The sequence below is a fragment of the Paralichthys olivaceus genome, chromosome 4, assembly GCF_024713975.1.
Source record: "Paralichthys olivaceus isolate ysfri-2021 chromosome 4, ASM2471397v2, whole genome shotgun sequence".
Taxonomy (NCBI): Eukaryota; Metazoa; Chordata; class Actinopteri; order Pleuronectiformes; family Paralichthyidae; genus Paralichthys; species Paralichthys olivaceus.
In genome coordinates, this window is record NC_091096.1 from 5968882 (window position 1) to 5990446 (window position 21565).

At 43.0% G+C, this 21565-nt stretch overlaps 2 protein-coding genes across 3 annotated transcripts; one reads left to right on the plus strand and one right to left on the minus strand.

Annotated features, from left to right (window-relative positions):
* The first annotated feature begins 240 nt into the window (after nt 1-240).
* Nucleotides 241-4064, plus strand: LOC109637093 (monocarboxylate transporter 13). 2 transcript variants are annotated; one of them, XM_069523438.1, is made up of 5 exons: nt 241-426; nt 1143-1385; nt 1482-1625; nt 1716-2480; nt 3011-4064. In XM_069523438.1, exons 1-5 carry the CDS (start codon nt 375-377, stop codon nt 3214-3216), a joined length of 1410 nt encoding a protein of 469 aa, XP_069379539.1. In that variant the 5' UTR covers nt 241-374; the 3' UTR covers nt 3217-4064. The 2 variants fall into 2 exon arrangements, with proteins under 2 accessions (XP_069379539.1, XP_019954794.1); XM_020099235.2 differs by having other exon boundaries at nt 338-479.
* A 446-nt stretch (nt 4065-4510) lies between these two features.
* Nucleotides 4511-20624, minus strand: gldc (glycine dehydrogenase (decarboxylating)). Its single transcript, XM_020099233.2, has 25 exons — nt 19753-20624; nt 19531-19609; nt 16858-16993; nt 16346-16510; nt 16095-16172; nt 15783-15930; nt 15509-15705; nt 15308-15404; nt 15040-15145; nt 14692-14831; nt 14245-14325; nt 14033-14130; nt 13088-13172; nt 12971-13012; nt 12733-12875; nt 11664-11739; nt 9430-9555; nt 9068-9217; nt 8575-8687; nt 8140-8281; nt 7600-7711; nt 7406-7501; nt 6228-6400; nt 6036-6116; nt 4511-5489 (listed from the first exon to the last, which is right to left on the minus strand). Exons 1-25 carry the CDS (start codon nt 20044-20046, stop codon nt 5349-5351), a joined length of 3099 nt encoding a protein of 1032 aa, XP_019954792.2. The 5' UTR covers nt 20047-20624; the 3' UTR covers nt 4511-5348.
* Nucleotides 20625-21565: the final 941 nt, after the last annotated feature.

Sequence of the window (21565 nt, forward strand, 5' to 3'; positions counted from 1 at the left end):
GAAATGATCCTTTCTTCAATCGCACATTCACAACAAGTCGCAATTTGGCTCATGCAACAGAAAATTGCAAAGAAAAACCTGTCACTCATTTAAAAACCACAATCATCCCGAAGCAAACACACCTTCAGCGGCTCAGTTCAAATAAAACTCTTTGGCTCTTCATGTGCCCTGCAGGTCTGAACCGCACGCTGACGCTTTATTTTGAAATCCGGATGCAGCTTCGGTGAAGGTAGATGTTGTGCTCGACCAATCAGCGCGGACTTCGTTAAAGGTTTTAATGAGTCGCAGCTGCTTGAAGAACTTCAGCTTGTTGTCGATCGTTCATTGAAAAATGAAGAAAACGTGAAGCAGCATCAGAGACGAGCAGGAGACCGATGGTTCCCAACCAGAGGCAGTTTGAATCTTCTGACAGTTTCTCTGCAGCAGGTGAAGAATCATGTTTGTTCCGGGACTTCAGGTCGAGTAACAACACACAACACGTGAGTCAGGTTCTTATTGTTGTTTTGATTCGGTTGACGGGAATTGTTCAAGCTGCTGCATTTTAATTTGGAGGAGAAACAGTTTAAAGGTCTCACCGGAGACTTCACATCCTGTACTTCAGTAAAAGTATTAACATGATGCTAAAAACACGATGGTACAAGTATAAGTACTGCTTTTAAAATTCCAATTTAATAAAAGCACTTATATAATAATTATTATTATTATCCTAATTTAAAGCACTCATTGGACTGAGAGAGCTGCACCCTCTACTGGTGAGCTGCTGTAACTTCAAGGCAAAAAAATACTAAATGACTCAAAATTGTTAATTAGATAAACTTAACGTAGATAAGTTACGGACTCTTGGTTCTACCCAAGAAAAGTTTCTCTCTAATGATATCTGTAAATGATTCTGTTAAAGTTCAAAGCTGATTATTTTTTAGTTCCAGACAGAATCAGAAAACTAAAAGAATCTGTATTTAATTTGTTGTTTCCTGGCGAAAGTTCGTTCAGTTCTTCAGAGTCGAGCTACAGCAACAGTTCAGCAGCAGGTTTTAAAAAAAGGTTTTAATTGACCTTTTTTTGTCTGTGCCTGAAGCTGCTGCTTCAGTAGCTCCTGTGTCTGTGCAGTTTGCATGCTCATATCATGACGGTTGCTCTGTCAGTTGACTGCAGGACAGGAGCGCGGCCTGCAGAGGAACTGAAGATGACGTCAAGGAGAGCCGGACCCCCTGATGGTGGCTACGGCTGGGTGGTGGTCACGTCCGCCTTTTTCATCATGGGCCTCACTGCGGCTGTCCTCAAGAACTTCGGCGTCTTCTTCTTGGACATCCAGAGGCACTTTGGCGTCCTGAGCAGCACGGCCTCCTGGGTCACCTCCACCACCATTGCCATGTTTCACCTCGGAGGTAAAGATGTGGTTTCAGCTTGATGATCTCGCTTGTTTTCTTAACTCTGGATGTTTTTTAGTTTTTTTATAGTTTTGTGTTCCATCCTTTCCGCAGCCCCAGCAGCCAGTGTGCTGACCTTGAAGTTTTCTCAGAGGGTTGTCATCATAGTCGGGGGTCTGCTGACGGCCTCTGGGATGCTGCTGGCGTCTCTGGACCTCGGTCTTCCCTGGCTTTATCTCACCATGGGCGCCTTGCAAGGTGATGCACACTGAGGATGAACTATTGTTTTCTGACATTTTAAAATTCAAACAATCCCCGTTAATCTATTGTTGCATTGTCTGTTTCCAGGAACGGGCATTTCCTTCTCTTGGATTCCTGCCAACAGCATAGTGAGCCACTACTTCATACGATGGCGTCCCATCGCCTACGCCATCGCCAGCTCAGGGGAGTGCGTCTTCGCCTTCATCTTCAGTCCCTTCTTCCACTGGCTCATCGAGATGTACAGCTGGCAGGGCGCCCTGCTCATTGTTGGAGGTCTTCAGCTCAACCTGTGTGTCTGCGGCGCCCTCATGAGGCCTCTGGAGACGACTCGGGGCTCAAGCCAAGAAACCAAAGACGCTCCAGAAGGAAATGCTGCTGCATCCATCTTCCAGGGCTCGTTGCTGAGAAAGCCTGAATTTATCCTCTATATCCTGTTTGCCATCTTTGCAGCGGCAGGTTTTTTCATCCCACCTCTCTTTCTAGTGCCCTTTGCCAACAGCGTGGGGATGGATAAATACTGGCCGGCCTCCCTCCTCTCGGTCCTGGCGCTGGCGGACCTGGCTGGAAGGCTGGTCTGTGGGTGGGTCGCCAACATGAGGCTGCTGAGGAACCTGCAGCTGCTCACCATGGTGGTCACTCTCGTCGGGGTCGTGCTCCTGCTGCTGCCGATCAGCCACAACTACTGGGCTATCGTATTCTTCACCTCGCTCTACGGCTTCCTGTTCGGCTGCATGGTGGCCATCCACATCACCGCCATCGTGGACATTGTAACGCTGGAGGGATTCGACAGCAGCCTGGGGATGTTGATGCTCTTCAGGAGCGTCGGCGGCTTCATCGGTCCACCAGCTGCAGGTGAGACTGTGGAGCCGCATGTGAATGAGTCATGAATTGTTTTGCCTTGTGAACGCAACATCTCAGGAAAATCTCCACGGCATCCTTTCAAATTTGGTGCAAAGGTTCACGTGGACGCGCAGATGAAATTATTACAAAGCAAAAACATCGAGAGAATTTCTTCAGGTTCGGTACAAACTGTCACTTGGACTCAAAAATGAGCTGATTAGATTTTGGTGGTTCAAAGGTCACGGTGACCTGCTGTGGTTGTGAATGTGATGAATCAGGAACGCACAGGAAGAGGATTTCATTAGATCTGTCACAAACATTCACGTGGACTCAAGGATGAGCTGATTATCTTTACAACGCCCCAAGAGAAACTGGATTCAGATGTTCAGACTAAGTGATTAGATCTGGTTTGTCAAAGGTCAAAGGTCACGGTCGTCTCACAGAAATGTTTCTGGCACAAACGTCTCTGCAGGGAACAAAAAACCTGATCGTTCATTCGGCAGCTCTGGCCTCTTGTGTAAACGAGTGTTTTTTCATTGCAGGCTGGCTGGTGGATGAGACCAGTGACTACAGCGTTGCCTTCTACCTCTCCGGCCTGTGTCTCATTTCATCGTCGGTGTTTGTCGTCCTCGTCGACCGCCTGCTTCAGAGGAGAAAACCTGCGGAGGCGGAAGTGCACCAGGCGGACAGTTCGCTGGAGAGCTGGGACGCAAAGAAAAGGTCAAGTGAGAGTTTTATAGAATTCTAACACGAGACATTTTTACCTGAATGAACTTGAACAACCGGTTGAGTTCCTTTTTGTATTTAACTGAAGTCAAATCTCCAAGAACAGCAGCATGTGTGTTTATTATCGTTCTGAAAATTATTCAAGCTCTTTATGTTTTTAATAGCTTCTTAACAGTGGAGCTGTGAGAGAGGAATGTTTCTGTCAGATACTAAAAAAATGACAAGATGTTGGATTTGATCTTTTCACGGGATTTGTTGACTCGTCATAGTAATTATTTATCCTTGGCTATTTTTTTGCAGTATCACTACAGATTAATACTGAGCGAATCGTTCAGGCATATTTATCTTTTTCATTAGATTAGATATGAGTTCAGATGACATAATGAATTTAATAATAATTCAAACAGGTGTGTCCGAGTTCTGTTGAAGCTAAATATGAAAATAACTGAATACGATTTTAGGAAAAACCAACAGTATCACTTTTGTTTTTAGCTGTATATGAACAAGGCTGCTAGCCACATGTGTATAACTCAGGTTTCTCTGTTGGTTTTCTGTGTTACTGGTGTTGGCACTTTGAAGATTATCTTAAGCTTTTATAATTAATATCCAAAATGTTGTTCAATCAGTTGAACAGAAGCTTCATGATCTTTGAACGATCATTCTTTTACTGTAAAACTCTGGTCGCCGTGCGCACAATTTTCCACTGCACTGTTTTCTAAGTTGATATTTAAAGCCATGTCAGGGAATTGGTTTTAACAAATGGTTTCAGGTTTACATTTGCACATCTTATATTTTAACTTTGTTTCTCTATATATCGGGTTAAAAAAAATAACATTTTAAGAATTAAATCGCTGCGCTGAAGGTTTAAAACGTCTCTTCTGTGTGACTCTTCCTGCTCCATCTATATTATTTGTTTGCCCACTGCTACTGAAACTGAAACCAGTATGAGGATATTTATGTATTTTAAGAATCTGTGGTATGTACATAAGTTCACTTATGTAACTAAATTCTTAAATTAGGTGCAGCTGGTTTCACGTGGTTAAAAATAGTTGAAATTTAACCTGCAGCATCTTTTACACTGATTTTTAATTATCGTCTCAAATAACACGATTACACTGGTTCCAGCTTCTCAGTGTGAATTTGAAAGTTTCAGACTGTTGATCAAAAGCCCTTTAAACGTGAACTTGTTTATTGTTATTAGTTTTATTTTCTATTGCGTGTAAGGTTAAGTAAAGAGATGTAAATATCTCTCCAGTCACCACTGGGTGGCAGTGTTGCCTAAAATGAAAAATTGCATCTCCTCTTCACACACACACTTAAAGACAAAAGTTTAATACAGATTTTTTTTCTACAGACAAAACATTTAGATTAGAAAATAATTCCTTTTTAAAATTAACATTAAGACTTCTATCTTCTATGTGGCGAGCAAATGTCACAACATACATTAAACGTTTTCATACTACAGATACATATTAACAAGAAAACTAATGGGGAACGTGAAGGCAGCTATTTTACACAACAGAATCGAGGCACCAAGGGCGTTTTTTCCTTTAAAGTTAACTTTACTCGGTGTTTCAGAGGTGTGTTACGGAGCGGCCTCAGAAGTTGCACCTTTGGTCCATTAAAGTTCGAGTAGGGTAAACTCCATGACCCCAATAAAAGAGGGCGTAATCATACAAAGTCCAGTCCCAATGTCCAGCTCACACATTGAAAGCCACGTATGAAAAGTAGAAGAAGAATCAGGGCTGTTACAGTTTGTAGGAAAGTGCTTGAGAGCTCGTCTAGACGTTTAGCTGCTGCTGACTCTGTTTGATTTAACAATTCACACGGCAATAAAAATGAAAACTCTGACATCGTGAAAAACTAAGAAAATAGACTTTTGTTGTTCCATGAAGAGCCTGACAGAATTGATCTATTTTTACCTAATTTGATCAAACATCTATATCAAGATTATTTGTATTTAAATTTTTATTAAACTCCATCTGAAATATTAGCCTCATACTCAGCAACAGAAATTCTTCTACCGCAGCTAACATGACTTCACACGTAGCGTTTTTAGCCCGAACCCTCCCCTCTCACATCTTCACAAATGATTCTATGTCTGAGTTCTTTGAGCTTTGGCTGAGACATTGGGAACTGGACCACAGGGAGCGTCTACGAGGACGCTCTATTCTCCTCGTACGGGGACTCGTAGACCTCCATGGGTGGGCAGGTGCACACGAGGTTCTGGTCGCCGTAGATGTCGTCAATCCTGGAGATGCTCGGCCAGAATTTGGTCTCGGGCCTAATGAAAGGCTGTAAAGTAAGAAAAAAGGGAAAACGATGAGAATAAACATTAAAATGTCTCTTATGTTAAAATCAAGCTGCACCAAATTACTCACACTCATAGATTTCAGTTTCCTAAATATGCCTGATGTTTTTCATAAAGATCCAAGAACAGAACTATTTGAACCCTATTTTAAAGTTTAAAAAAAATTCCTGACCCATAAAACATCCTTCCACTAAGTATTGTGACATTTTGTCGAGTAGTTTTTGTGTAACAGGTGAAAACATAACGTCCTTGGTGGAGGCAAAGAAAATAAACAAATTCAGTCTACAGTATTTTTTGTGCAGGACTGCAACCACATTTTTTTTTTCAAACTTATATTTCAAATATTGAATCCACACAAAGTGTAGAAGAAGTTTTTGCAGCAGTAGAAGTTGTTGCACTGTTAGAAATAGTCCTCCATCGTGACTGCAATTCTTACTTCTCACCACTAGAGGACAATGGAGACCATCGTTCTTATCTAAAGCACCGTTCGTTAGACAGGACAGTTGCAGCAGAGCCACGAGGTCACTCACCAGAGGGAAAGCAGCGAGCTCCCTGGGGTACGGTCTGTCCCAGTTTGACGATGAGATGCAGGCCAGAGAGTGAGGGGCCATCTGCACACACACAGACACACACACACCTTAGATGGTATCTGTCACGGCTTCATGTCAGCCAGTGTAAAGGATCTTTTCACCTCAAAGAGAGAAATCCTCCCAGTAACGTACCTTGAGCGGATTGATGCGGGAGTCCATCCGTCCCTCCTCGATGTCTGCGATCTCCTGTCGGATACCAAGCAGGGCGTCGCAGAACCGGTCGATCTCGGCCTTGTCCTCAGACTCTGTGGGCTCGATCATGAGCGTTCCAACCACGGGCCATGACATGGTGGGCGCATGGAAACCTGGAGAACAGGAACTCATTTAAAAAGAGCGTATAAAAACCTGGATTTTGACAACAGCTGTAAAGGCCCAAAGTGACAGCATGAATGTTGCTGGGGAATCAGACGTATAGAGGATGTAATGACGTAGAAACGCAACCTGGTTCTTAAAAGACGAGGTTCGTCTTGGTTGGAAAAGCAACAAATATAGAAGAACCATGATGTGGTAGCATTAATCATTTCAATAGTGCAGAAAAATCCTGATAAATAATTTTCCAACATGTTTAAATGCATGTGTAAACTGTCTTGTATGAAAGTGTGTGTGTGTGGATGAAAAGAGAAGTAGGAGTGAGGTGGATCAGAGACTCAGCGGATTCAGAGGGCTGATAAACGAGAAGTGGTTTTGCTGAATAAGGGATTTGATAAACAGAACAGGCACTAAAACTTTCCAGATTCAGCAAAGTTTCTGTCCCGTTGACTAATCATGTTGTGCTCCGCCCACCTGACTGCTCTGATGACAGGAAATTGGTAAAGGAAGGACGTTAAGATAAGGAGGACAAAGTGAAGCAACCTCAAATTATTTCATGTACGACGCCCATTTAGGGAAAGCAACCACTGCTTACGAACCACAGAGCATTTCTCCTTCATTACTTTAAATTACACTTCAACTAACTCGTCACTGGGACAGAAGACTCATTTTTATGTAGAATCCAAGATGCATGTGGGGAAAAAGATCAGAACAGAAATTATAGGGACCGATTAATACGACTTTAATTACTACTAAATTGTCAAGTGCTTCATTACTTTTCTTAGAAACAGGTCGGGTGAGGATGCAAGTAAAAATGAAGCAGGGAAACTTTAGGGAGAAGATGGTTTGCAGTTTGACAAATCTCCACCCGCTTAGCCTCTTTTTTTTTTTTATTTAGGGCTAAATAAAGACGGGATAATCTTTACCGCTCTATGTGACGGCCGAGCAGAACTGCAGCACAAATGTAATACTATAGGAAGAACGCTTTTAACTCAGCCTACCGTAATCCTGCAGCCTCTTGGCCACATCCACAGCCTCGATATTTGCCGTCTTCTTGAATGGCCTCACATCCAGGATGAACTCGTGGGCTACGAAACCTGAACAAAAGAATATTTAAAATGTGACATAAGATGATGATGATATCTCTTTAAAAATCTTTTGAATTGATTAAAATATAGAGGCCAGATGCTCTCACCTTTCCTGCCTCTGTAGAGGATCTTGTAGTGGCCTTCCAGCCTCTTGGCCATGTAGTTGGCGTTGAGGATGGCCACTTCTGTAGCGTGACGCAGTCCCTTAGATCCCATCATCTAAACACACAGGAGGGATGTCACAAAAGATTTTCACTCCACAAAATAAGAGTTCAATTCAAACTGACAGACTAATCTTATGAAAATGATAATTCCATGAATATATTATGATTCTGATTTTCACGAGAAACAAATAAATCCTGATTTGGATAAAGACACAATAAGCACCAATATGGAAACAATGTTCTGTTCATTTGATGTAGGTCAAAAAATGTTTTACAGGACGTTAGTCAATAAGACACAGATCCTCTCCTTCACTTCCCTAAAATCTCTTTCCTACAGTATTCACACTGTCACTTCAGTGACTCCAACCTGATAAAGGAACCCTGAAAACAGGCATTAGCTCCTGTACCTGACAATAATACATATTACAAACTGCTTCAGGCGACAGGATCTCAGCACATGTGTGTTCTATCCTGTGTGCTGACCTTGATGTAAGCCCAGGAGATGGGCAGGATGGCACTGGAGCCCCAGGGCGCAGCGCTGATGGTGCCCAGCGAGCTGCTGGTGTTGACTGAATGCATGGCCACCACCGGGTGGCTCGGCAGGAATGGGGCGAGGTGAGCCTTCCTGAGGAGGAGGAGGAGATAAATTGAGGTTTAAAGTTTAAAACCTCTTAGTTAACATCCAAACACTCGACTGGTTTTAATCTAGTGTGAATAAATAACAGGAATATTTCTTTATCTGAAGCTTTAACGTTCATTGTTGCTTCTTTAAGTCAAGAACATTAAATGTAACAGACAAAACATTTATCTAAACTCAAATGACATAATCTCACCGATGAGCTCCTGAGTTTAAATCTCAAAGATGTTAATGTTTAGATGCTCACAAACAAAAACCTTTTCATTAATATTCTGACTCACACTCCGATGGGCCCCATGCCGGGTCCTCCTCCACCGTGAGGGATGCAGAAGGTTTTGTGCAGGTTGAGGTGAGACACGTCTGAGCCGTAATCTCCGGGACGACACAATCCCACCTGGAAGAGAAGAAAAATGAACCTTCAGCTCGTCGAACTTCTTTAAAAACATACTTTTTGGCACTATAGCCTTTATTGATAGGACAGAATCTAAGTGTGAAAGGGGGGGGGGGGGCATTATTCATTGATTACTTTAAGTGTGTTTTTATTTTCCAATGTATAATTTCCACATCCTACAATTTTTAAACCTATAGCCATTGTTTTAATTAGCTTTGTAGTGAAAAGTGTTTCTCCCCCGGGTTATCCATTAATCTATTTATCTATTATTGGCACACATCTATAAACCTTTACCCTATTAGCCTCCAGTTATCACAAGTCATATTTTACTTTCCACAGTGTTCAGAAGATCAGAGATGATACGCTGCTGTTTGTTCTCTCACCTGCGCGTTCATGTTGGCACCGTCCAGGTACACCTGGCCACCGTTCTCATGAATAAGATCGCACACGTCTCTGATTTGCTCCTCAAACACGCCAAAGGTGGAGGGGTAGGTGATCATCATGGCCGCCAGACTCGCCTTGTGTTTATCAACCTGTGAGGAAAAACACAGTGATTCAAAATATATAACGGAGAAGAACCCTCAGAACTTCAGTGGTGAAAGTCTCAGATTACAATCAATCAATTCAGTGGGTTCACATCCAGTTAAAAGGATCCTCCCCTTTGTCTCCTCTCCCTTCAATGTCTCCACTGTCAACTCTAAAACAAAGACTCATGTCCAGTGACCATCTTGTGTAGAACTCTCACCAGAGCCTTGAGATGTGCCATGTCAGTGTTGCCGTCCTTGTCCACCTCCACCACCTGAACCTTCATCCCGGCCATCTGAGCGCTCGCCGGGTTGGTGCCATGGGCCGATTTAGGAATCAGACAGACCTGGAGGGAGAGAAAACAGAGGGTGAACAAAACCAAACATCTGAATAAACCCAGAAGAAAACACAGCCTGGATACTAATGTATATAAAAACATGGTAGTGTTCAGTCAGGCTGCAGCTGCAGCATAACCTCATTAGGTCCATGATGATGATGATCTTGTGGGGTCGAAGTCAGACTACTAACAACAAAAATATAATTTATTTCCTCATGTGTTTAAATCTTAACAATACTGCTTTGTGTAGAAGATCTACAAAAATATTTAAAAACCCTAACATGTGACGTGGCCTCTCTACAGACAGCACTTTCTAGATATACAGTTATACAGTAGAGTGTGTGTGTGTGTGTGTGTGTGTGTGTGTGTGTGTGTGTGTGTGTGTGTGTGTGTGTGTGTGTGTGTGTGTTGTAATTTTGATGCAGTTACTGGCACTAATGTGTAACCAGCCTACAGGCATCTAATTGATTTTATCCCTTATTAGGGAGGCACGTCTGACATTTTGCAACTAAGGTCTAAGCGTCCCAGTTGTGCGGCTGCCAGTAGGGTAACCTTGACAAATGACTGACTGAGTCTGTCACACCACTGACTTGCAGCTGTCTTAAAACCTCCAAATATGGAATCTTGGAAGCAGGTGACCTATGGTGGGCCGGAGCGTTTTCAGCCCCTTTGTTTGCACAAACGGTTGCGAGTTTGGACCTTGACTTGATTTCAAGGGAGCAGGCCACTATCTAAGACGAGGGCAGATATTAAAAACAAAGGCACATACCTGAGTCAGCCCGTCTTTAATCTGAGTGAGCGTCTTATCTCCACTCGTTAGCTAAACAGCGTATCTGAGACGTATTAATCTGTGATCTCAAATTGACCTGTTGTAGCCTTAGAACAATGAACTGTCAGGAGCCCAAGCTGATTAGAGCACAAATCATACTCTACAATACTTTTGATTCATCAGCATCTGTCAGCTGACATTTAGTCAGCACAGTCAAAGGTGATAATCAACAAGTTTCAAAACCACTTTTCTATTTACTTGAAAGAGAAAACTTGCCTTTAGATAAATTGTAATGAAGACATTTAAACTTTTTTTCTCAAAATACTTAAATTTAGGGTTTTGACAGAACTTATTCATTGAATTAAACTATTTACATTCTTGCTGAGAGTCGGATGAGAGGACAGATACCACTTATGTGAATTAAACATGAAGCTAAAGCCAGAGGAAAGTGAACTTAGCTTAGTTTATCTTATCTCAGCATTATGCAGGCTACCCTGGCTCTCCACTGAGTTGGCACATTTTCTGGTTGTACTTTACCTATTTCTCAATTTTGGACATATGAGGTTGGCTTATCCATCCTCTTGGCAAAAATGCAAACAAGTCATTTCCCCAAATAAACCATTCCTGTAAATCAATTGTCCTCCCAGTTCCTGAGGTTACGTAAACATGATTTCAATCCTGACATTCTTTTGTGTATGCATGTAGAGCAGATCATTGTGAGACTAAAATCTTTTCTATCAAACACATGTTGGACGACAGCATCAGATAAAAGCCTTAAGTGAATATTAAAATCGTATTAACATCAACATAACAGAAAAGCTGCTTTCAGACATGCACTGAAGTCTGGACATTTTCCTCAAGTTTTCCAAAGTCTGAGTAACTTTTACTACCAGCCCTCTCGTAAGATGTCCAGAAAATGTCTGAGCCCATGTGAGAATACAGCAGGAAAATGTCCAGAGTGGACGTGTTGATGATGTTGGACGTGAAACTGGAAGAATAAAGATATCTCTGGATAAAAAAAATACATATTGAAGGTACAGACAAAGATGTTTGAACTTAGAAAAAGGCGTATGTGCACAAAAAACATGTGGCTTCCTTAACAGGATTTATACGTCGTGTCCTGCCTCCTTCTCTATCGCTTAGTGGTGCGTTAGTCTGGAATTATCCTGTTGTTGTGAACGTGTCTGACCTGGACAATGTTCTGCTGCATTCTTCATGTGAAAGACAAACTCAACCCAATTATCCAGACATTTCCTGAATCTCATGTCTGAAAACAGCTTAATTCACAACATTTGTTGGAGTGACTTTCCTCCAATTAAGACTTTCATCTCATCCGCAGCACACTTACACTTCTCGAGCTCTCTCCCTTTGAGTTCAGGTAGGCTTTTATGGCAGCCAGGCCAGCGTATTCTCCCTGAGCACCACTGGAAGGCAAGGCAAACACACCATGGTCACACACATCCTTACCTCAGCACAGTACAAAGATCAGTCTGCAGACATTACCAAAAGAGGAGAGAGAGATGGGAAGCAAGCTGCATGATAACTCTGTGGGCCAATGTAGCATGGTGTACTATTCATAAACCCAGTGCCTCTGATAAGTGGTGATAAGCAGCAGATGTAGGTGTGTGCCGTGTCAGCTGAAACAAGCGTTGATGCATATTTTAACTGACCTGGAGCAAAACACATTGTGTTCATTAAAGTTCAGACTGTAAACTCATGTTTATCAAATATATAAAATGCTCAAATATTCAGGAAATGGTGACAAAGTCTTGCATCATTAAAATAACTTATACAACAGGTTATAAAAGGCCACAAAAGTTAATTATCTGCAGACGTAATCTATTCAACAAACAATCTAATGAAGTTTTCTCTCATAACGTCCAGTTAAAAAATGCTAAGAAACTTTTTGGTTCCTGGTTTAGAACATTAGCAACATTCGAAGCTGCAGATATTTTATATTCATCCATCAGTGGTTGAGGTAATTAAGTCTGGGCCTGAGTGGTAGACTAAGAGAACTGGACAGACCCGGAGCCATGAAGAGAACATGACTAAAATTATAAATTATTATAGATTGTAAAACCAACAATCTTTAATATTTTATAAAAGTTATAAATCAGGGATTATGGTCTCAATGAGTAGAGCAGCATTTAGTCGCAGACCTCAGCTAAATAGAAGTTTGTGCTGCAACAAATTAAAATTAATTCATGCTCGTTATTGAGATTTAGCATTGACCGCGAATATTTTATTTTCTGGGTCATGTCCATATACATCTCTCCGAGGGTCACAGCTGTCCTCACTGATATATGTTGGAATGGTCATGTCGCTGGACATGTAAACCTCAGGATGTCTCTTTCTAAGAGGCTGATCTGGATTGAGCCTCCTTCTCTGTAAAGACCTCTGAATGTCAGAGCTCTCACCTGTTTGGCTGGAAGGAGATCTTGTCGTAGCCCGTCACCTCACAGAGGTCCTTCTCCAGCTGTCTGAAAAGTTTCTGGTAGCCCTCAGCCTGATCCAGAGGCACAAACGGGTGGATGTTGGCAAACTCCCTCCAGGTGATGGGCTGAATAAGAAAAGGAGGACAGCAGTGTAGGTGAGGAGGAAACTTTTATTTGTTCTACAGCTGTAACAACTCATCACATGTACAGAGTTACTCACCATGAGTTCTGATGAACTGTTTAACTTCATGGTGCATGAGCCCTAAACAAAACAACAAGATTTTAGAACCAGTGTTTGCACATGTGGATATGTGGTTTAGCCTCAGGTAACACTAACCAGTGGTATCATGCTGTGCACCAGGGAGATGTCCTTGTTCTCCAGGCGCTTCATGTATCGCACAATGTTGGTCTCAGAGTGATAACTGGAATCAAAGATTAACCAGAAAGATTTAACGACAGGGAATTTATTTTCAGATGCCAAATATGTGGAGTGCACATTTAATAGTTATCGAAAACAGTAGTGTGGAAAAGTTGAAGGCATTTCATATATTTAGATAATATCCAAAATTCATTCTGCAGCATCACAGTGACATGCAGCCAGAAGAACAAATGTCCGGCCTCCACAGAACCCTGGTCTCAACATCAGTCAGCAATTTTTTCGCTTTTACATTTAGTGCCTGCAACTTTTGCACAGTACTGCCTTTCACAATGATTACGCAAGAGAGTAAAGCGAGGACTTAGACATTAGAAGTCCTGATAGTAGACTGACTTTATGGCAGTAATTAGACAATGACACAACCCATAAATTTAAGATGCCAGAGGTTTTCAGAAGTTGCCATGAATGCAGCAACTGGAAACACATTGCTACTGCAGAAATCATTTATTTGTATGTATGGAAAACAACAATAATTCTATCAGGAACAGCACATCTTTGTATAGAATAAATTAAACCAGATCTTGAAAGATTAAAATTGGTCAACGGGGGTTAATTTATGTTTTTGGACTAATATTATACCCTCATTTCAGTATGCAACCATAATAAATACTAAATTCATCTGTTGTTTATGCCACATACAAACTAGATTTCACACCAGCAGCAAACACAGAAGGGCCTCAAGTCAAACTACTAGCACTGTACGTAACGTTATGCAACAAACAGGTTTAACAACAGTGCTTTGTTTAAGAGCAGTTGTCGTTGAGTTTTTATATTGGTGACTCAACACATCAAATCATGTCTGACATCATGTCTGTGTTGTGTTGAAATGTAACTGAGAACACAAACCTGTTAAAAACCTGGTGAGAGAGATACTTGCTCGTCCTCTTGAATGGACTTCCTGTGATCCCCTTCACCCGCTCACCCATCTTCTCGGCCATCAGCTCCTGGAAATGTAGCATTTTTTTATTTTTTTTTTAATTAAAGCCGGTGGCACTTCTATAAAAAATAAACACCACACTGTCAGAATGAAACTGATCATTAAATGTTGATGAACGTACAGCTGACGATTCGCAGCCAAACACCCAGAGCAAGTCGTCCAAGTCCCTCTCAGTCACCGTCTCATCCAGAGAAACACCCAACTGTCGAGAGCAAAGCAGAGATAAAAACATTTTAAATCTCAGACTGACAAACTTCAGCATCTTTCCCCAAAACACGAGACAAAAACAACTATTACAAAACATGAGAAAAATATAACCAGCAGCTTGAACACATTTCTTCACATTGAATGATTGTGGATCAGATCTCTAGATGAACATTGTTCCAAACCATACGAGTTATTTTCAGTAGCTCTGAAACTCTGTCTGTTTGGATGTGCAGTGTTACCTTGTCTAATCTTGTGGTGCGACAATAGCAAACATTGCTCACAAATTATGAGAATTGGTTTCTCTTCGATCCTGTTCCAGTTACTAAACTACCAAGAGGCTGATGAATCACCAACGACTCACCACTCCCTCAGTGTAGACTCGCAGGTTGATCTGCCTCTGCGCGGCTCGCTCCAAGATGTCTTTGGCAGCCACACTACAGTTGATCTTCAGGGTGTCGAAGAACATGTCGCTGTGTAGCCGGTGTCCTGCTCTCTTCAGACCTGAAACAGTGTGTGTGTGTATTTATTCTGTTGATAAATATACAATCAATCAATTATTTCTTTAATTGATCCCCTGACTGCTCATATATAGAATCTTAGGTTGATGGGAAGTTCTGACACCGTCAAACACGACCACTTCCAGTAAAGGGCCCTACTAACTGAATACATCTAAGCCTGATTTAAACCTAAAAAAACCCACAACATTTACCTTCAGCGAGGATTAGTGCAGCATTATGTGTCCGCTCAGCGATGTGTTTGAGTCCCTGAGGACCGTGGTACAGACCAAACATCGCAGCCATGTTGGCCAGCAGAGCCTGGGAGGATAAACAGGGATTTCCTCACATGTTTGCAATTAATTCTTAAATGTCAAGGTAAAAACACTGGTTCTCCTAGAATAGTTCAAAATGATTTCACTTCACTTAGTTTTGATATAAATGGAAATGATTAACCTGTACAAAATGACAGCGTGGTCGTACCTGTGCAGTGCAGATGTTGCTGGTTGCTTTGTCTCTGCGGATGTGCTGCTCTCTGGTCTGCAAAGCAAGCCGGTACACCTCCTTACCAGCTGCATCCCTGAAACATCATAATGTGTTTTTCAAATCCCTTCAATAAGGAGAATTTTGAACTGCATCGGGTTTTTTTGGTTTTTTTTTTTAGAAAGGAATGTTATGTCTCACCTGGTGACACCAACCATTCTGCCGGGCATCATCCGGACCAGGTTGTTTTTAACAGCGAAGAAGGCCGCGTGTGGACCCCCATAGCAGAGAGGAACTCCAAACCTCTGGGAGCTGCCCAGTGCGATATCAACACCAAACTCTCCAGGAGGACGCAGTATGCAGAGAGCCAGAAGATCTGTGGCACAGCAGGCCAGGGCCTGGAAGAGGAAAGATATATGAAATTAATCATGGCGCTATATTTAATCTCAAAATATTTACGGGAAGTTTCTCTTACCCCTCCTTTGTGTGCACGGTCCACGAGGGCAGAGAAGTCTTCCACCCTGCCGTCAGTGTCTGGATACTGGAAGAGCACGCCGCTCACATCCTTTCCACTGAAGTCCATCTCATGAGGCAGCTTCAGAACCGTTTTTACCCCGATGTAGCTGCAACAGAAAAGTCGAAGCTTGAGGTTACTTTAAAGATTTGGTAGTAATGTGTGTGGTAGTAGTTTTTCTTATGTACGTGTACGTGTGTGTGTGTGTGTGTGTGTGTGTGTGTGTGTGTGTGTGTGTGTGTGTGTGTGTGTGTGTGTGTGTGAAGTACATACTTAGCTCTGGTCTGCACCACAGCAATTGTCTGAGGATGGCAACGTGGGTCAATGTAGAAAGTCCTTTTTTTGTTCTGTCTGTGAGGAGTAACCACAAATAACTGGTCAGAGTGACTGAAGCTTCTTCTGCTGCATCCAATGCAAGTGACACTCGACAACACGTACTGTTCATGTGCTTAAGTTTTCCGGCACAATCTGAGCTTGTTCTACCCCCCTCACTCCACATCTTGCGTTTGTTATCTTGTAAATACCTGTGGCACAGCTGCATGGCCTCCGCAGCTGCGGTTCCCTCGTCGAGCAGGGAGGCATTGGCGACAGGCATACCTGTGATGTCACAGATCATGGTCTGGTAGTTGAGGAGTGACTCCAGGCGACCCTGAGCGACCTCAGGCTGGTAAGGTGTGTACTGAGTTACCCTGGGAACAAGACACACACTATGAGTCTAAACAGAGCCAGTCTGGAAACTAGGACATGGACCGGATAGTGTGCAGGGATTGCTGATTGGCATTTGGGTGAAAGAAAATCTTGTTTAGCAGAAAGCATGAGAGCTTTAAGTCATCAGACCTCACATGAGTGGTAACTTGAAGTCACACAGCTTCCAATTAAGGCCATGTTACTGTGCACCACTTAAATTTAGCTTTGAATTAGTAACCAACCCTTAATAATAAAGCTTGGTTATCCCCAACTGCACAAGAAAAACGATTAACAAGCTTCAAGTCTCCGTAGATTTCCTCTGGAGGGAGGGTCGCCTGAGAGCACTCACCAGCCTGAATTCTCCAGGAGATTCCGCTGGATGGGCGGAGGTACTGAGCAGTTGTAGTAGCCCATGCCGATGTAGGACCTGCATACTTTGTTCATCGATGCAATCTTCTGCAAAGAGTCCAGAATCTCATTCTCACCTGTAAAACAAATGTATTAATTATGTCAAACAAGATATTGGCAAAAGACGTTTAGACTTGCAAAGCACCACGTCTTTCACGTGAAAACTGGCAACATGGCAGGATTAAGGAGATCAGTGTGGCATGCAATCAGTTAGAGGCGACATGTGGTCCGAGTAGAGCTCAGGCTGCCTTAATTAATCATTTAACATCTATTTGGATCATTGACGAATTGTCTGAGATCCAAGGAAGACTCGTCTCTCAAATGTTAGACATCACTGCATTCCCACATACGACTGAGAATACACTATCAACAATATATCTGTAAGGAAAATAGTTAAAGAAGAGACGTGTGACACATTTCTGTCCATGTCACACGCAAACGTCTCTTCCCATATGGTTTCTTCCCCAGTGGCCAGTTATTTAGCCTCATTCCACACTGCTGTGAGGGAGCTCTGCCAGTGCACAACCAGCCTCTGAGATTCCTCCAGCCTTCCTGGCTGCCTAGCAACCCCAAGGAATGGACAATACCGCCCGTCTGAACCGAGAGCCCTGACTTGTCCCGTTTTTTTGGAGAAGAAAGACACCTCCAGTCCTCGGTGGTGAGAGAGGCCGCAGCCAGTCTACAGGCGGATATTTACAGCCTAAACGCTGCACATTCAACGGAACCAGACAAATTAAGTGCAGGAATGAAAATGATAGCGATTGAGCATTATCAGTAGGTTTTGTGTGACCCGTTAGTGTGTATTTTTGTGTGTGAGTTTGTGTCACTGAGGAGGACTGCTTTCCCATGGTCCCGCAGTTCTACAGGGCAACAAAAAAAAAAGCCTGATTCAGAGCCATCCAGGGGGTCTATTGTTGGAGAGAGAATCCCTCGCTGGCTTTGCAAACTGAAGCCCTCCAAAGCTGAACAAGCAGAAAAGTAGCACGGCCTCCAGTTCGTTCCTTCAGCATGGCTTGTTGCATTATGAAAGCTGCCAGAGTCATAGGAGGGGCCGACTCAGAGCGACTGTGGTGACGTATAGAAGCCACAGCACCTGAGGAAGAATTTCTAAATGTACAAGAAAGTCTACGCTTGGGTAGATAATCAACTTTCTACCGTATTGTAAAATAACAGCTTTTAGTGCTGAGATATCCTTTAAAGTGAAGTTAATGAGCAACTATTTGATGACTGACTTATCATTCAGGTTCATTTTCCCTTAGTTTCTGCTCCTCACTGGCAAATGTGTTCAGTTTTGGCCTTTCGGGTCAAACGCGACATTTGAAATTACCGTTTGGGGCCTCAAGGAAATAAAACAGGCATTTTCCATTGTTTTTGTGCACAATAGAGATATATTCTGCAAGTTAAATGATGATGAAAACAATGGTTAGTTGCAGCTTGTATTTTATCGTTTCGTGTTAGTGTTGCTGTGATTACAAATGAATAGTTATAAAGGATTTATATTCCAGATTTGGAGAATGTTGTCATGTTATTCATACCAAAAGGAACCTGCTTCTATTTCATAAGAAACAGCTGGATTGCAGTGACTGTGATAATATGAGGATATTCATTGATACCAGAGGAGACACTCTTATCATTCAGATGTTGATCTCATTATCCTACTGCACACTTTGGTTTTTGCACATAAGCACGATCAAAACAACCTCACCCCTTGCTCTAAAAAATTTCCATAAGCCTCAATGTGCAAAAAAAAAAAATATTTGCATTTGAAAAACACTCATCATTTATGTAGTCAGGTTCAGGGAGGATTACAGCTGACAGGGAGGCAGGGGATTTAAAATGAGGATTATATCAACTATAAAAGCCATTTAATTTATTTACTGCCTTCATCTCTCTCATGGTGTGCTGGAATAAACCTCCTCTGGTAAATCTGACCCATTACTCCGTCTCCAGCACGTGAATGTTGCTTTTAATTTCATTGTTTTTGCAGGAAATGAGCCAGAATAAAGTGGCAGAAAGGCTGCATCTGCTGAAATGTACACGCAGTGTGATGCATATGAAAACACACACACACACACACACGCAGGCAGATCCGGTGCAAAACGCACCAAAGTCACCTTATTAGGAAGCCCCTCGGCTGTGATGTAATGTGAACGCTGTAACCAGATTGAACTGGACTTGGGACCGGAGCTCAGGGCTGAACTTTACACTCCAGTTGCCATCCTATGAGCATCGGCTTCCCAACAGGAGATTGGTGCCGCTCGCCGAGTTTCGCAAAAACAACTCCAAATATGTTCAAAGGAAGACTTAACCAGGGGAGCGCGCACCACGGCGCACAATAGAGGTGCAGCCTACATTCCAGCCTCTCTCTTGGCTTCATTTATCGCCTGTTTTAACACGAGGGTGGTGGTGGGGGGGGGGGGGGGGGGGGGGGGGGGAGCACTGGGATAAATCATTTTCATACGTGCGTTTTCATGAGATTTGCCATTTTAAAAATCGAGGTTTTGGCACAAAAAACGCGTCGAGGCGGTTCACGCGTCTGCTGTGCCAGGCGGATGCAAATGTGACACGGATGCGTTGTTGTATCAAGAACCAGTAAATGCAAAAAGCAACTTACAAAGTGGATCATCCATTTTCATACTCCGCTGCATACGGATGGAGGTCGGGACTGTGTCTTCGATCAACTGGTCGATCGACTGTAAAAAACAACATTTGGATGAATAAAAGCGCACAAATAAAAAGGTTGAGGATGTGATAAGAGAGAAAGTGATTCCAAGCTGAGAAGAGGTGGTGTCATGAAAAGAAAATTATGGGAGAATATCAAAGAAATAAATCTCACCTCGAGTCCCAGAGCATCCAGCATTTCTCTCTTCTCCCTCTCACCTGGACCGATGTGTCTCTCTGCGAAGTCGTCATGTCTGGGTAATATTCTCTCGATCTGTCTGGAGGAGGCGGCTGCAGACGTCCTCACACCCCGGACTCCTGCTCCTGCTCCTGCTGCTGTGGACGTGCCACAGTTTCGGATGCTGCTCTGAAGTTTCCCCACCACGCGGCTCCTGACGCTCAGATGCCTGCACGGTGCGCAGGGATTCTTGGCCAAGAAGATCCCCCAGGACCTGGCGCAGCTCTGCATCTCTAAATCACTCTGCGGGACAAGTGTGCAGGGAACTGGTGAAGCCTTTAGTGCTCTTCTTCTTCTTCTTCTTCCTCCCCTCGCTCGGCAGAGTTTCCCCCCAACTGAGACTGATGCGATCCCTCTGCCAACTCCTTCAAACTGCAGAGTTTATACAACTGCACAGTTGCACAGGGGCGGACCAATCAGGGAGCAGGACGCTGCGTGACGCGGTGACGAGCCCCGGTCAAACAGCTGCTAAACTTTCTCACGTGCACGCCGTCCAGTGGCCAGGAGCAGATACAAACACAGGAGGTTACTCAAGTCACCACAACACCACTGACCCCCCCCCACACAGACACTTTCCACTGACTCACTGGTCATGTGTGAGGCTGAACCTGAGACATGGTACATTGAGACATGTGTGACCGTTCACAAGCAGCAATGAAAAAATTTCAGGCCTGGACTCTGCGGGTCATCTTCACGCAAACCACGAGACTCTTATTTCTAAAGTGGTTATAAATGAATATCTGCTCACCTGAGTCCAAAGATGACAAAGTCAAACAGAGTGTAACTGATTCATTCTGAACTTTGGATTTGGTTAATGCGTTTCTCTTCTATTTCAGTGTGGGATCATGTGTGTATTATATATTTATAGCTGTTTTCATCTGCTTTCTTTTCTGTAATACAGTAAAGTGACTTTGAGCATTATTATGGTTATTATAGCTATTTGAGGTTCTTAAAGCAGAAGCTTGACGCTACCACAACATGAAACAACATACAGTAAAGGGAAGTGAAGTTTTCCAGTGGTTTCTCTTTCTCTTTCTGTCTCACTGATGGAGGGTTATTATAAATCACCTGACCGTTTCTGGAAACAACAGCTGAGTGTTCCCACTGCTCATCAAACATGGAGGATTATTATTATTATTACTGAGGGGGTGTGGTTTGAACACAAGCCTGTTCTCTCACGTATCCTGCTTTTTATATCTTTGCTGTTCTGGTTAGTGTTTCATGTCCGACCAAAACAACCCTCAGGCCACCAGGAGAAGTCCCAGTGCTCCTGAATGAATGACACCACTGACTTGTGTGGATTGATGGCAATATAATAAATCATAATTATCATTTTCATACACATTAAACCCCTCATGTCTCAGGTTTCTCCTGACATTCGTCCTTTATTATCTCCTCCTGTTTCACAGCCGCATTACTTGCCCTGAAAACATCCAGATTATGACACCATGGGCCTCCAGGCACAGCCATGAAAGAGCCCTCCTACATTCTCTCTTCTGTGTGGGAGCAACACCCCCGGCTGAAGCAGACACAGGACGTAAACAAACAACGCAGCCATGTGTCTGCTGAAGATTTCTCTGTGATTATTCTGCATCTATTTATGGTCACGGTGGCTCAGACCCAGGACCCCCACGACAAATAAACCCTCAATAAGGACACTCAAACTGCTTTGTTCACCAGCTAGCATGTCAGAGAGACCAAACACGGGCCCAATAGAAACACGTTAAAGGCTTCTATTGATGCCCAGGTT

Excerpts from the sequence above, each read along its gene's own strand:
- LOC109637093 (XM_069523438.1), top strand. The coding sequence starts at position 375 with ATGGTTCCCAACCAGAGGCAGTTTGAATCTTCTGACAGTTTCTCTGCA. Across the intron at positions 1,386-1,481 it reads TGCCATGTTTCACCTCGGAG|CCCCAGCAGCCAGTGTGCTG; the intron begins GTAAAGATGTGG and ends TCCTTTCCGCAG. Across the intron at positions 2,481-3,010 it reads CATCGGTCCACCAGCTGCAG|GCTGGCTGGTGGATGAGACC; the intron begins GTGAGACTGTGG and ends TTTTCATTGCAG.
- gldc (XM_020099233.2), bottom strand. The coding sequence starts at position 20,046 with ATGCAGAGCTGCGCCAGGTCCTGGGGGATCTTCTTGGCCAAGAATCCC. Across the intron at positions 16,511-16,857 it reads CTCCTGGAGAATTCAGGCTG|GGTAACTCAGTACACACCTT; the intron begins GTGAGTGCTCTC and ends TCTTGTTCCCAG. Across the intron at positions 15,146-15,307 it reads GCAACATCTGCACTGCACAG|GCTCTGCTGGCCAACATGGC; the intron begins GTACGACCACGC and ends TTATCCTCCCAG.